Here is a 16,153-nt window from a genome sequence, read left to right on the forward strand (position 1 = left end):
TCCTCGGCGCAGCCCCCTGCGTACTAAACACCCAGGCAGTAAGAGAGTACGCTCTCAAATGAGGAGTGGCAGAAGGTCAGGTTATTTTCCTCAGGACACAGGAAGTGTAGCTGCTGCAGGACCTTCTTTACCAAGTGGACCAGAAAAAAAAAAAGTTTGTTATTGCTATAAACATGGGCAAAATATTGTTCTGTCAGTAGTCTTAATGCCGGATCACCTTCTTATTTATGTTAAGTAACAGGGCTTAATAATTAGGGTGGATGGATTTTCCTTCTCATTAGGGATCAAGGGGTCACTTCAAGGAGGAGTCTCTGGAGGTAGCTTATTAGCAGAGGATTAGTGTCACTTTTGAGTGTGTGCAAGACAATGATGCATCTGTGGTACCAAATACTCAATTTATGTTTTATTTATAGAGCACTTTTCTCAACACTTTGGAGCTCAAAGTACTTTCTATAAAACCACACACACGCACACACACACACGCGCACACACACACACACCATTAAGTGCGCAGCATCTGCTGAGTTATTCTGCTCAAGCTGGCCTGGTTACACAGGATTTCCTTCACAATTACAATATGATGAACGTAGTAAATAACATCAAGTCACACATAACACTGAGTTGAACTGAACAATGGTTATCTTTGCATTTCCCAAAGAAAAACCTTGACAGTTTTAAAGTATAAACTACTGAAGGCACAGGGCAAGTTTAACATCAGGGCTCTTTATTTAATGCTTACTTCCATACTGTTCATATTTCGTGCTTTGACAGTATGATTAAGGCCAAATCTTCCCTTATAATAATGTCTACACCAAAAGCGGAAGGACAGATCAATTTGGAATGGAGTTATCTAACACATTTTCAGACAGCAGAGTGGTTTTACAACTTAATTGGAGAAAATTATCACTCAGGTCACTTTTTACCTAAAGCACGGAGTAATAACAGCCACAGTGATTTAAAAAACAAACAAACAAACAAACCTCGAACTTCTAGGATTTATCATACAGGTTTGTGTAACCATTGCAACTGTTATGAACAGTAATAATAATTTTTTGCACATCAAGTCACCCTGCATATTAAGCTCATAGCTCTTTTGTAGATCTCTGTTTCACACTTTAATATTGTCTTCTTTTTTATCTTCTTTTGTTTATTTGTACCATTTGTATTTTATGTTTTATTTCTATTTTACATGTTAATCGGCATCTGTGTGTGGACAGCAAAGAACGAATTTCATTGCACAGAGAAATGCCTTCTTTTCCTTTGGACACATGACAATAAACACTTCAACTGTTAAATACTATTTTAAATGCTTTGTCCTAAAAAAACAAACAAACAAAAAAAACCCAGAACAACTCGTAATTACCCTTTGTAAATCTCAATATCAATTCAACATTTATTAATATTTAGAACAAAAAACTTGATTATTGCATACTTGTCTTGCCCATTCAAAACAGTGATAGAAAACTTTGTGTGTATGGGACTTGCCACTGTTTCACTGAGACAGCTTTGTAAGTTTAACCCTTTTCATGATTTATTTTTTAAGAGATCAGGTAGCTTAGAGTAAATTAATTCTAAGTTGTTTATTTTCAGACTATGTAGTTACATTGCAGATTATTGTGCTTGCAGGCATAATGCACTTTTCTTTATATAGCGCCTTTCTAATCTTACTGACCACTCAAAGCAGAGCATGTTATTCTATACACTTATAATAACCAATTAATATAACATGCTTGTCTCTGGAACAGGAGTGCCTGAAGGAAACATTCACAGGGATACACAGGCCATCTAAACTGCAGGATATGCAGGAACCTTCCTTTTCGAGTATCTAGGAAACGTTTTACTACAAGACGACAGTGCAAACCACTTTACCACCATGCCTCTTATCAATCCATCTTCTCTCTAGGCATCCTCTGTAGGATTTCTGTTCCTTGTGCAATATATATATATGATCACTCCTGAGCTGTGTTACTATTTCAAAGTTTAGAACTCCCACGACCCATCAAGGACCAGCAGGTGCCTGTCTCTGTCAAATCCTGAGCAAACAGATCAGATAAAAATACACACGGACATGACTTTCCAATACCACCATTTTTCTTGGTAGTGGACCTGCCAATTCCAGTACCAGAATAAGCAGGTCCACCACTGGTGCCCTGTGCTTTTCACAGATGAGTATGAGTTCACCCTTAGCAAATGTGATAGGGTCTCAAGGAGATGTGGAAAATGTTACCCTGCCTACAACATCACTCAACATGACAGATTTGGTGGTGGGTCAGTAATGGTCTGGGGAGGCATAGCCATGGAGGGACGCACAATTACTGAAGCCAGGATGCTATACCAGATGTTCTCCATGGAACCATCCAAAACATACTGTCAATGGCAAGAGAATAATATGAGAACAGCCCCACCAATACTGGAGATGAACCAGTCCTGTTCTACTGAGCATATGGGAGAAGGATACAGCAGAGGACAACAATGTCCAGTGGCTAGTGGATCTAAGAACAGATTAAAGCACAGTGGCAGACATCCAAGAGCAAGTCTTTGTCTAAGAGCTGGACAGAACAGGCCCTGGCATGATTCACATCTACTGGCTAAAGCTAACTGCACTCCATGACTGTCTGGCAGCACAAATGAGCAAAATGCTAATAGATGAGACACAACCAGAATGGCTAATGAAAGCCTGGGCAGTCCTAATCCCAAAGTCAACTACCTGACTCAGCACAACATGAAAGAAACCTGTCAGCCATCATAGTGTCTAGCATGAACAGGCACATTGCTCAGTACATGGGCGGGGCACAGAAAGGAATTTGGCAGAATCACTACAGGGACAAAACACCAGCTGTTGGCAGATAGAACAGTCACTAGAGACTGTAAGACCAGACTGACCAGCATGTGCACCTCCTGGATTGATTACAGGAACACTTATGACTCAGTCTCTAACACGTGGACCTGAAATGTCTAGAACTATAAAAGATCAATGAGGCGATGTGGAGAACAACACTGGAGGCTAGCCTCAGCCAGATCATTAACAAAACTGACTTCAGATACTAACTATAGAATGTGTCTGTGAAGGTTCTCAGTCATCCAGGTCATTGTAGTCTAAGGAGCTTGGGAAGAAAAGCGTCTGGATTTTTTTAAGTTGCTTGAAGACCTTTCACCTCTCATCTGAGAAGCTAAGTTAATTCCCAATAAAACTAACAAACAAACAAACATCTGTCTCCTATTTTTTGTCACACATGAAAGAAGCATCAATATCTGATGAGAAGACTCATTTATTTTTGGTTGTTTTTTTATCAACAGGAGAAGAATGTCTCTAACAAGTTGATTTGTTCACCTAGGATGATTTGTCTTAATTTTCACATGGCATTGCTTGAATTTGACCCTGAAAAAGGCGTATGAACCCTGTTCCACAGTTTCACTCACTGTAATAAATTCTTGTCATGTACGCTCCACTTCTGTGTTAAATCTGCTCTGGGTCCAGTCTGTATGGCTCACACCGTGACAGACCTCTTACTTTAAAAGTAAGAGGTCTGTCAGTTACAAAAGTTGTAAATGATTTTATTGCTTTGTTCACACTTTTCCTTCTCACATTCCATAGTGAATACATTCCGGATCATGCAATGCATGAGTGGGGCACAGAAAGGAATTGGCAGGAATACCAGAGGAGCGAAACATCAGCGGCTGGTAGAGAAAGCAGTTGCCCGAGACTGCAAGGCTAGAGTGACCAACCTGTGCACTGCCTGGATTGATTACAAGGAGGTCTATGCTTCGATGCCCCACACCTGGATCCTGAAATGACTACAACTGTACAAGATCAACAGGACCCTTAGAGCCTTCATCAAGAACTCAATGGGGATGTGACAAACAACATTGGAGGCCGACTGAAAGCCTATAGCACACGTCACCATCAAGAGCGGGATCTACCAAAGAGATGCGCTGTCCCCACTGCTGTTCTGCATAGGCCTGGACCTCCTCAATGAGATCATTAACAAGACTGTCTAAGGATATCAGCCACTGTGAGTACAAGAAAACAATTATTAGAATATAATGTGTTAAATTTGCTTAGATGAAAGGGTCCAGCAGTAGATCAGAGGAATAGGGAAGGATTTGTCTGTGGGTTTCAGTTTGGTTTAGCTACAGTAGAGGGAGAGGAATTTATGCACACCAGGTGTCAGCCTGTCATAAAAGGAGACAGGAAGCTACAGATGGGGGATGCTAATGCTAGTACGTGAAAAGCTTATAATTGTCATAACTTAGAAGTAGGTTTGCAGGAGACCCTCCACATGCTTAGCTGTTAAAGTAAGACAACAAGAGGCCAATGGCCCAGTGGATGCAGAGTGGGGGTCTCAGTGCTTGTAATATGTTAACTGTGTTTTGTATGTTTTGTAAAGGAATTTGGTGTAGCTTGGGTGAGGGGAGATGGACTTTTATGACCAGTAGGAAGTCACATACACAGAGACACACTGTGCTTTAACTGTGGCGACGCACACCCACCCACACGCACAGTCACTCACGTACACTCACATAAACACACAGGTACGCACACACACTGGCACTCACGTGCTTGCACATACATATACAAACACAGAGTTTACAACACATCATGTGGGTTTTATGATGGGGTCGCTTCTATAAAGCTGGTTGTAACAAAACAAAGAAGTGAAGATCTGCAGAGGGACACCAGCCTTGAACGTCCCTCCTTCTAGAAGGTGCATGCGTAACTGAAGATGAATAAAGATTTTGTGAAATAACTACTCAGTCCGGTGCCGTCTCTGGAGACCCAACGATTAAAAAAAGAACCGGAGTGAAACTGCTTTAAGTAACACCACCTCTTCTACATCGATGATATCTTGCTGTATTCCCAGAGTGAATGGGACATCACTTCACTGATCCACTCCACAAGGATCTACAGCAACGAAACTGGAATGTTATTTGGACTCGAGAAGTGTAATCGGATCGTAACAAAGAGAGGAAAGGTAGTCAGAACTGAGGGCATCACACTACCAGAAGGCAACATTGTTGAGGACAGCTTCAAGTACTTGGGAATCCCACAGGCAAATGGGAACCATAACGAGGCCGCTAGGAAAGCTGCAACCACCAAGTACCTGCAGAAAGTAAGGCAAGTCCTGATTAGTCAGCTGAATGGCAAGAACAAGATCCGGGTTATCAACACCTATGCCCTGTTGGTGATCAGGTATCCTGCTGGGATAACAAGCTCCTGACCATTCATGGAGGATTTCACCCCAAATCCAGCACACTGAATCTGTACGCTAGAACCACATCCAGAATAAGACAATGAACATCCACGAGTACATCAGACAACTGACCACATGCTCAGTGAATACCTCAGACAGCAGAAACCCAAGAAAGAGGAGCAAGAGCAGCCAAAATGGGAGACACCCACTAGGGTGGTCAAGAATGACTGTGCTAAAATCCTGTGGGACTTTCAGATACAGACGGACAAACTGATGATGGCTAACCAACCGGACATAGTAGGGGTGGAGGAGAGGAAGACGGCCATAGTGTTAGACGTAGCCATAGCAAATGACAGCAACATCAGGAAAAGGGGACACGAGGACCCTCATGCTCACAGGCCCGTAGTAGAGAACCCGAGCTTAAGGGATAGACCGCCAGCAGAGGAGAGAGGGGAATTTTTTACATTTTATAAAATAAGTTGTGGTTAATTAACTTCAGCATTAACATAGAATAAAAATAAGGTTTTGCAATATGTTTAAATGAGTGGTGTTATTCTTATATAACTAAGGAAACAAGTTGACACAGCTGTATTACTGGCATGCTTCTTACCTGTTTGTAAGAGAAGTAGACAGGACTGCTGAAAATGATCCACTCTACCACCTTGCTGCAGGGTGGAGTGGTCAAAGAGCCAGTGTAACGATAATAACTTCCCAGTGAGGATGGCAGCAGGTCCTTAAGCACAAATGGCTCCAGAAAGGTCTCCTTTTCTGTTTGAAAGATAGTAGGACAGATAGTTTCAATCAATGCAATATAATCTATATAACAAGCTTTATTTCCCTGCAAACTGAAGTGGCAAGGGTTCAGACTTGCTTCAGAGCCTTTAGGTTTAATGTGTCACGGCCCAGCGGCACGAGGTAACAGAGATGGACACAGGTGCAGAAACCAACCCGGAAGCGAGACGATAAGGGAACAAAGGATTTATTTCCGCCCACAGGCAAACACAAGCAAAAAAAACAAAATGACGCCAGCACACTAGTGGCGCGTAGGATAATCTAAGATAACGGAGGGTGACCTAGACACCTGTAGGAGACTGCTGAACAGCAGAGGCAGCGGGGAGGCAGAAACAGGACTAGGTAGGGGCCGGGGCACTGGAATAAGAGGAGATCACGGGCAGTGGGATCCAGCAGACAATCAACGATCCTCCACAGTTGAATTGAGTTGCTTTACTTGGTTTCAGGTGGGGGGGACAGGTGGGGCGGAAGGCCCGGAAGCGGTCGAGATGTGGGGAGGCAGGCAAGTGAGTGGTGGGCCGGCAGGCCACGTCGTATCAGCAGCAAGCGGCCCAGGTGCAGGAAGGCGGGAGTGAGGGAGACAAGACCTCCACTCCAGGTGCTACCTATGGGGATAGCAGATACTCAGGCGATGAATGGTTGAGAGCGCAGGTCTGATATACTGCCGGAATAATTGCTCACAGGTGGTCAGCCAGGGAGGAGCAACCGAACCTAAAGGAGGAGGGGCCGCTGTTGGAGACCTGCAGGTACCCTCCCAGACCCTGACATAATGTCTTGATTTCCTTTGATTTGTGCTTTCATAATTTAGCATCCCCAAGAGATGACAGAGAAAACAACATATGATTGTCAGCCTTGAAGTAACATTGTCAACTTTGACATAACTTAGTGTTTCACTCTTTAACAAAATGCCCAAGAACATGGGTGGGTAAAAAAGCTTTGAAGATGATGAAAAAAAAGAGAAGAAAAATGTTGGCAGAAGACACCATAACAAAAAAGACACCTGTGCTTCTTTTACAAACTGCCTTGCAGTTTGTTGCAAGGTAGCCAGTGAATGTCCCTGCACCATCAATGTGAAATTAAAAGGCTGAATGAAAGGTTCTAATAGCAAACACAGGGACCCAGTGTCTTTGCAAGGGTTTGCAGGTTTACAGATGGAAAGGTTCATTATAGCAATGATATCCAGGAATGATGAGAAACATGAGTTGTGGTGGTTGGGAGGACCATGTGGTTTTCTTTTGTCAGGTTATTCATTTACCGTATTTCCCGGACTACAAAGCGCACCTGAATATTAGCCGCACAAGCTAAAATCAGGGGAAAATCCTGTTTTGTACATACATTAGCCGCACCTGACCAAAAGCCGCAGGTGTTTCAATGTTGACTTATCATATGTAAGAGAATATGCACAAAGGGAATTGTCAGGAAAGAGATGGCTGTTTGGAGACACATCCCTTTTATTAATATTTTGAAAAACAAGTTACGGGTACATATTTGCATAACTTTTTAGGTATATGTAAAAGTAGCGATAATTACAAGTACGAAACATGTACTGTGCTTCATAAATGAGTAACAAATGTAGTACATAACAATAACCTACAGCACACCAGAAAAATAGATTCGGACTACCTTTTAGGCTCAGGTGCAGTGACACGGCTTTAACAAGAAGAAAAGTCAGTCATTCACCACCATCTTTCTGCGCACTAAAACCACCAAAGTCCTCTCCTCCAGTGTCGGATACGAACAGGCTCAGGGTGGCTTTGTCATCCACTCTCAGCTTCTTTCCTTCGTTGTCACTTTCAAAACCAAACAAATCCTCGTTGTCAGTGTCAGAGTTGAACACCCTCTGAAGGGCCGTGGCGGTGTCCTCCTGATAGAAGTAACTTTTAAGTTTAAACTGCAGATGTCTATTATTAAAAGATACCTCCATTATAAAGCTTTCAAATGTATTAAAATGTTCATATATTTTTGTATCACATGCCATTACATCCTGTCACGTACACACACACACACACACACAGAACACACACACACACACACACACACAGAACACACACACATGCTGATAAGTAAGCTTGAAAAACAGGAAATGCTATGCAACTGTCTCTTGGTATAAATAAATCTGACTGCAATGCCTCGGTTGTGAGTATCACCCGATCACTCACCCGTGCACGTAGCTCTATGAAACTCCTTTTGACTGTCTTGTATTCCTTCATCGTATTTAAAAATGTCACACACCACTGACACCTCCTCTCCATCATGCAGCAGTCCAGCCCTTCGAAATCCGTTGGTGATCGTGGATGTTTTCACACTTTTCCACGCTGTCAGATTCCACCGGTGGAGTTGAGCATAACTTGCTTTTCGCAAGTTTATCGCTGCTCGTCATCCACGCCTCCCGCTGAATGCGTAGCGCTACTTTGAAGTTTGTTTTTCGCGCTACTTGTACGGCACTATGTTGCCTGGCGGATGAACATGTGACTAACATACCACTCTTGAACCCCGATACTGTGTGTCTGATCACATGCCCTTCCGCCAGGCAACGTAGTGCCGTACGACAGCGGAACAAACAAAACAAATCGTCTTACGATATCACAAAAATCATGGATAATCCATAGAAAAGCCGCACCTGACTAAAAGCTGCAGGGTTCAAAGCTTGTGCAAAAAGTAGCGGCTTATAGCCCGACAATTACGGTATATTTAATGTTTCTAGAAGTTACATGTTTCAGATCATCAAACTAATTTGACTATTAGACAAAGATAACACAGGTAAACACACAATGCATTTTCGAAACGATGATTTCATTCATTATGGGAGAACAGTTATCCAAACCCACCTGGGCCTGTGTGGACAAGTAATTGCCCCTCTTGTTAAATCATGAAGTAACTGTGATTAACGACATTTGTTGGAATGCTGAGTTCAGTTTCACTCAGGCTTGATTACTGGCAGACCTGTTGAATCAACGCATCACTCAGGATCTGTTTGACAATGTGAAGGAGGCTAAAAGATCTCAAAAAGCAACACACCATGCCACAATCTAAAGAAGCAACTGAGAATCTATCAGTCAGGAAAGGGTTATGTTTTGAAGGAAGGCTCGGAGGAGGTTGGAGCTTGTTACCATCATGGGCTCATTCGGTCAGGATGAGAATGAACAGTCAACAATCACTTGCAAGTTTCTTGTTTTACTGAATAATGAGCAAAAGGAAAGACACGCATGGACTGCTAACTGAAAGGAAATAAAGAAAATAAAGTGTGTCACTCAGTAACTCAAAATAATAGATGAACTCAGGAGACTCAAACAGAAACTCACCTCAGCTGCCGCCCCATGTGGGAGTAAAGAAAGAGTTAGCGGTAGGTGAGTGCAGTCCTTATATAACGGGTGACAGGTGAGTGCAATTAAGGGCAAGCACCACACCCAATCAAAGGTGAGGAAAAGAAAAAAGGTGCAGCTGGTGAAGTGTGAAGAAAGGTGAGTCTTTACAACAGCCGCCCCCATATTTCTAGCGAGAAATATGTTTAACTGGTTAGAGTTGACCTTTGTCAGGAAGTGGGGCAGAGGAATCAGACACGCCACAGGTCTGATATAGGTTCTGTCCTGCACTAAGACTTCTACAGTTCTGATGCGCTCATCTGGGCTCTTTAGGAGTGTTACTTTTCTACGGGCCAGACAGTTCAGGAGGTCGACCCAGAGGTCGACGACGCAGGCCAAACAGTTCAGGGGGCCGACCGTGGAGCCAGCGGTGGCGGCGAAGCAGGTCCAAATGCCGACCGAATGGGATGCAGCTGCAGGCACATAACTGCAAATCGTCAGGCAGTTCTGCAGGCACTGGGCACAATGTACGGGGCTTGGTAGAGACAGGACCAGGTGAGTTAGGACCAGGAAGTGCAGTGACCTCTGGCGGAATGGCAGCCACAGGCAGTGAGTCTGGTGATGGCGGCACTGCAGGCGACGACATAGAAACTGCTGATGGTAGAGTAGGAGGTAGCTGAACGGATTCAGAGCCATCAGCGGACACGAGGATGTGCTGGAATGGATCTCCTGAATCTGAACTGAAAGATGTGAACAAACACTGGGCATGCGTGGAACTGTCCTCGGGTTGTAAGTTTGTGATCGGACCTTGGAGTGTACATCCTAAGCGGGTTTTGACCGCTGCAGGAGATCCATATGGACCAGGTCTCACTGGAGCAGTAGTCGTGATAAGGTGAGTATGATTTGAGCCTTATTTTAAATTTTAACAGTGCACTAGAACAGTCACTAGGTCTATCAAGGTACAATGTCCTCACTACAGGACTAACTTCAGTTAGTTCAGGTCTCTGATTCACCTCACACAGGATCTGTAGATGTCATCCCATGCAGGTGACAAAGTCTTCTCTCAGATCACACTTTGCAGCCTGAAGAGTCCTAGCACAACGCCACCACCATGTGTTTCTCTTTATCCAGTTTATTTTCTCATCCTTTGTTTTGTGAATAAACTCAGGACACCTGCTAATGTGGTGTTCAGGTGAGCAGCAATATGCACATGTTGCCTTAGTCGTTATGATTGGTTTTCTTGGCTGTACAGTAGGGGTGGGCGGTGTAAACGGTATACGGTAGAAACTATATAAATTTGGCCAACGGTAGAGATTTTGATGGTGTCATCAAGCTGCACCTGTTTTAGTCGAAAGCATTGCAGCGGCTGCAAACATCATCTGCAAATTACAGTAATAGCGACAGTAATAGCAAAGCACTTTTGGAATATGGGAAAGCCAAAAACTGCGCTTTCTCCACTTCTGTACCATTGATTCATTCATGCTGAATTCTATCACAGCTGCTCTATTCCCATGTTGTTGCAGTATATTAATGACTAACCTCGTATTGTGGACGGATTGTCTCAGTTGTTCTCCTGACTGAAGTTTGGTCCGTTTATAGCACATGTGTCAAAGTCAAGGCCCGCAGGCCATATCCGGCCCGGCGTACATTTATATCCGGCCCGCGAGATGTATTATTATTGTTACGCATGGCCCGGCGATATGAGGCGCTAATAATATACAAACTACAGATCCCATAATGCAGCGCTGCAGCCTCCTTGCTGAAAGCTAGGCTAACTGGGAACATTCCCCGTCAATCAAGTCAAACTTCTGTAATTGTGAAGCTCGCCGCTCACAATGGTGGAGAAAAAAGTTGACTCTGAAAGCAGAGCCTTTCAGCGCCAGTGGGAGACTGAATATATGTTTACAGACATGCTGGTAAACCGTGTGTCTTAGTAGTGGAGCTAATGTGGCTGTAATTAAGGAATTTAATTTAAGACGGCACTACAAGACAAAACGTCAGGATAAGCTGAAAAACCCAAATGCAGAAACTACAGAAAGTAGAAGAGCTAAAGAAGAATCTGACATTTCAGCAGACGTTTGTCACCAGAGCAAAATCACAAAGTGAAGCTGTTGCGAAAGCAAGTTTTATCGTGGCAGAGGAGCCAAATCAGCCCGGTACCACTCTGAAGAGCTGCAGGATAAAGCTGTGCGACGTCTTGTGTCCAGACAAAACGCAGATTTTGGCAAATGTGAGCCTGAGCAGAAATACGATTGCTGATCGGGTTTGTGAGATGGCCACTGATTTAAGAACACAGCTGTGTGAAAGAAGCAAAAACTTCACTGCATACTCGGCTGTGGATGAAAGTACAGACATGATGGACATTGCACAGCTGACCATCTTCATCCGTGGAGTGGAAATATTGAACATTAAATCGAGGCACGGGACAACGACAGGAAAAGGCGTTTTTAAAAACGTTTGTCAAAGTGTTACCGACATGAAACTGCCCTGGGACAAACTTGTTGGACTTACAACAGATGGAGCGCCGGTGCTGTGCGGTGAAAAAAGCGGACTAGTCCGCAGGATGGGAGTAAAGATGCAGGAGGAGAAATGGCATGTATGATGCGGTGAAGGCGTTTCAAGTGAAGCTGCCACAAATGCACCAGTGCAACCTGCCTCACTTTCCCGGTTGCCAAGTAATGTTGAACCAAGTCAGCGCACTTTGCTGAACTGGAATAATATTCCTGTCTGTTTTTATTCATATTTATGTTTAAAAAAACATTGTTTTAGTGTGTTCAATAAATGTTTATCTTGTTTGGCCCGCGACCTAAAGTCTGCCTTGAGTTTTAGCCCCCTGTGCAATTGAATTTGACACCCCTGATTTACAGCATCCTGCCATGCAATTGCATTTGTCCCTAACCACCTGAAACCCTCACGTTAACTTTTATCAAGTGGAAAAAAGTTGGTGTTCATCCAGGTGCCCTGATGAAGTGTGTGATTCGCCTCACCTGTTAGTGTTATCCTTATCCTCAGAATTGTTTTTAGTTTAAAAGAAGATTTTTGACGGATTTCAAAAATATGTTTTCTCTTGATTTTATATATTAGGGAATATCTACACTATTGAAGTCCTTCCTCTCTCAGCACTAACTGGACCTGCCACTCACCATGATGGACCACACCCTTTAGGCCATGGATTATGGGGTCAACGGCAGGATTGTCCCTTCCTCCCACCTAAGGAAGAAAAAACAAAGATATTTATTAATTGTGAAAAACAAATACTGAAAACACAAGCTTTGTAAATTATACATTTAAATGTTTATAAAATAATTTTGAAAAATAGTCTACAGTCAGTGTGAAGGTCTACAACATTAAATTCTGCTTCTGTTTCATAAATCCATGAAGGACAACAACAGTTTAACATTATTCAGTTTTACACATTTGTTTTTGCTAAATTTTGCTGTATTCTGTGTTTCTGCAGTGCACTTCTCACTAATTTTACCACAATGATGAACTCCGTTACAATATGGATTTTCGTTTATTTATTTAATTCACCCTATGGCAGCTGGGATAGGCTCTCTCCCCACGTCCCCAAATTGGATAAGTGAAAGAGGATGGATGGATGGATGAGTTCAATCTGAAACTGGTGCCTCCAAATGGTGTAGTGGTTAACAGATTTTGTTAGTAAATGAAAGATTCAATTCTAGCCATTGACAAAAAATCCCCCTCAGAAACTTTGAGCAAACAGGAGATGAGGGGAAAAAAACACAAGTGTGTTTAGAAGAAACAAACAGCAGCATTTAACAACCTCTTTAAGGTCTTTTCTATCTGAACTCACACTATGGGATGTCAGGAATGTGTTTTTCATTGTCTTCAGTTAGAGCATCACTGTTGTAATGTGGACTGGAAATCAACAGAAGGCATAAAAGGCAGTGAAACAATAGCAAATAACTATTTTGTCCAGACTGAAATGTTTCAAGGACACAGGCCTAGTTTAACATTTGAAAAGTTTGCATTCAAATTCCCATAAGAGACATCTTGGAGAGCCTTACAAAAGGCGCCTGGAAAGAAGTGCTGTTAAATGGCAGAACACTATATTCCTTCAGTAAGTGAGCTCTGGGGGGACAGTGTCTGCCTGTCATTTAATCATTACCTATTATTAATCTCTGGCCCTTATCCACGTGTCTCTATCCCATCTTCATCCCCTCGGCCGGATCGGATGTGGCCTCCTGGAGAAGGGCTGGACATCTCAATTTGGAGTTGACCTTGGTTAGAGGCAGCAGGCTGGGGTATGCCTTTGGGGGTATCCCCTCGGCTGGCTGCCTGTAAGTTGGGGTTTTTCCCGGTGGATGACAGGGTTTGTTCCCTGCGCCTTTGGGTCAGGAAATGGGTCCTGACTGTCATCTCCACTTATCTAACTGGCCTTCTTGGAGTCCATGGGTGGAGTGCTTGAGAATGCTCCACCTGGGGGTTACTTTAAACGTCCATGTGTGCAACAACAGTGAGACCTATAGGGGAGTGATTAGGAGGAACGGCCTGGATCTGAATCCGAGCAATGTTCTGTGACTCCTGTGCAAACCACAGTGTGTCTATAACAAAAATCATGTTCAATTCTAAGAGCGTCAAAAAGTGCTCGTGGCACCAGGACACTAGGCTGCAGCCCAATCTTATCATCATGTGGCTGTATTTTCTGGTGTGGAAAATACATTATTAGACATTAGGGTTTTTATTGGTAACATGTTAATCTAGAAGCTATTGACCATGCATAATTCGGGGCCTTAGGAGAAACATTCTGCTCGGGTGAAAAGAGGTGCTGAGTTGTCAACTGATCACTACCTAGTAGTGAGTTTGATCACGTGGAGGGGGAGGATGCTCGACACATGCCTGCCTGGCAGAGGCCCCAGTGAGTGAGATCTTCAACTCCCATTTCCAGCTGATCTTTGACATGGAGACTGGGGACTTAAGTCTGAATGGACCTCCATAGCTGAAGTTTGTGATAACCCCCAAACCAGATGATGGTCACCGGAGGCTGAGAAAGGGCTTGGTTAGCCTGTGGGACTTCAGAGGCAGCTGATAGCTACTGACGGGCCAGCATTATTTGCTCTAATTTCTAACTTTGGACCCCCCAGGCCTATCTTCAGATGATGTGTTCTGCTCATTGCAAGAACTAGAGAAAATAACCCAGAATGTTCCCAGGCACCTCTTTTATACTCATTTGCCCTTTGCTTCCCTCTCTCTCCTGTCTTCTCTGGACACCCAATAACATACAACCACTTTATACTAAGGCAAAGGTTACTTCATTAAAATCACTTCATCACGTTTTCTTCTTTTCTCTTATTCTTAACATAGAAAATTTGATTACATTTGAACATTCACGTATTAATATACCTGACTTCATGTTTTATTCATTTTATGAAATTTTACTTCAGTTAAGTTTTTCATCTGTTCATCCTTATGTGAACAACTATTATAGCATGATGTAGTTGCATAGGATTGTTTTCTTTTAGTTTTTCCCTTTACTAAATCCTATGGCAGTACAGTCTCTCTCTCAATCCAACCTCTCTCAACACCTGCCTTTCATAGCCAGCCTGTCTCCTACACCAAACAGAAAGACGAAGGACTAAGCAGGCAGAGATGGATCATTATCACCCCTCTGACCATCATCGTGGTTTATGGCCAGTGTACATTATGAAATACCCACCTCAGAACGTATCAATGCAATGGTCTGATTCTCAACAACAGATACGCTGAACTCGTATACATTGAACTTTCTGGAATGAAAAAAAGCCTCTCAACACTGGCCCTTGGGTGACTAAACAAATCTGACCTTTGACATGCCTCACTGACCTGAGATCAGTGAGGGGTGCTACAGCGGCAGAAAAGTTCCTACAAAAACTTCAATAGTACTTACCCATACTAAGGGAACTGTTCCTTTTTTGTTACAGGAGGTGGAACGTCTTTGGGCTGGACAATTTACTTTCAATGCACAACCTCCCACTATTTAGGTTTCTAACATCTGTGTATGGTCAAAATGTAGAAACTTTTTTTTGATTTAAACCAGTAAATATGGAGATGCCCAGCTGGAGCCAGATGATTATGCTATGCTATTATCTAGCATGTACTATACCTCTTCCTCCAACTCTGCTCAATGAGATGCATTTGTGATGAGATATCACAAAATGAAACCAACTGGTTGTGCTTAAACTCATCCAGCTGTTCAAGAGCTTCAGACTTCTGGCTTGGATTTTAAAGCCTCAGTTATTCAACATGCCTGTAAACCACCCTAATTTCTTGTTCCTTTGCCCTCCCCCTCAACTGCTTCCACCAAATAAGAAACATTTGTATTTACATAAAGCGCAGGTTTTGTCTCTTAAACCATCAGGGAGACAGGCCAGGATGGCACACAGGCATGATGAGTAGAGGAAGTGGAGGAAGCCAGAATATGGAAAAATCCCACAAAAACACAGGTAGAGTACTCTGAATAACAAATAGCTTGACACATCAAAGTCAAAAAGTACTGACTACCAGACTTAAAGGTAACCGGTAGACCAAAATAGGACATAATTAAATACTCAAAGGGCTGATCTAAAACTAGGATTGGGCACGGCAGAAGAGAACTTTTGTACTGCGTTGGCTTGCCTTTCAACCTCTGAGTAGAGGCGGAAATGAGGTTGCAAATACAAGCGGCAGAAATTAGTTGGTGAGGAGTTCAGTCATTTAAGAGGGACTCAGAGTAGAGATGCCACTCCTCTACGTCAAAAGGTGCAATTTAAGGTGTTTGGGGCATCTGATTAGGATGCTTCCTAGCTACCTCCTGGGTGACACGCTGCAAAGATCTCTCAGCTGGCCAGGGAACACCTTTGGGGCATCTTTTCCAAGGTCTTGTCTGTT

At 43.1% G+C, this 16,153-nt stretch overlaps 1 protein-coding gene across 2 annotated transcripts in view; it reads right to left on the reverse strand.

The window, feature by feature from the left end:
* Positions 1–16,153, reverse strand: part of LOC113023072 (receptor-type tyrosine-protein phosphatase gamma-like) — a 358,096-nt gene that overhangs the window by 94,968 nt on the left and 246,975 nt on the right. For both annotated transcript variants that reach the window (XM_080301449.1, XM_080301450.1), the window contains exons 6-7: positions 12,430–12,496; positions 5,803–5,960 (exon numbers count right to left, since the gene is read on the reverse strand). In XM_080301449.1, the coding sequence (XP_080157575.1) occupies positions 5,803–5,960; positions 12,430–12,496 (225 nt within the window). The remainder of the gene's footprint in view (positions 1–5,802; positions 5,961–12,429; positions 12,497–16,153) is intronic.

This window comes from Astatotilapia calliptera, chromosome 5 (genome assembly GCF_964374335.1).
Source record: "Astatotilapia calliptera chromosome 5, fAstCal68.1, whole genome shotgun sequence".
NCBI classification, from domain to species: Eukaryota; Metazoa; Chordata; class Actinopteri; order Cichliformes; family Cichlidae; genus Astatotilapia; species Astatotilapia calliptera.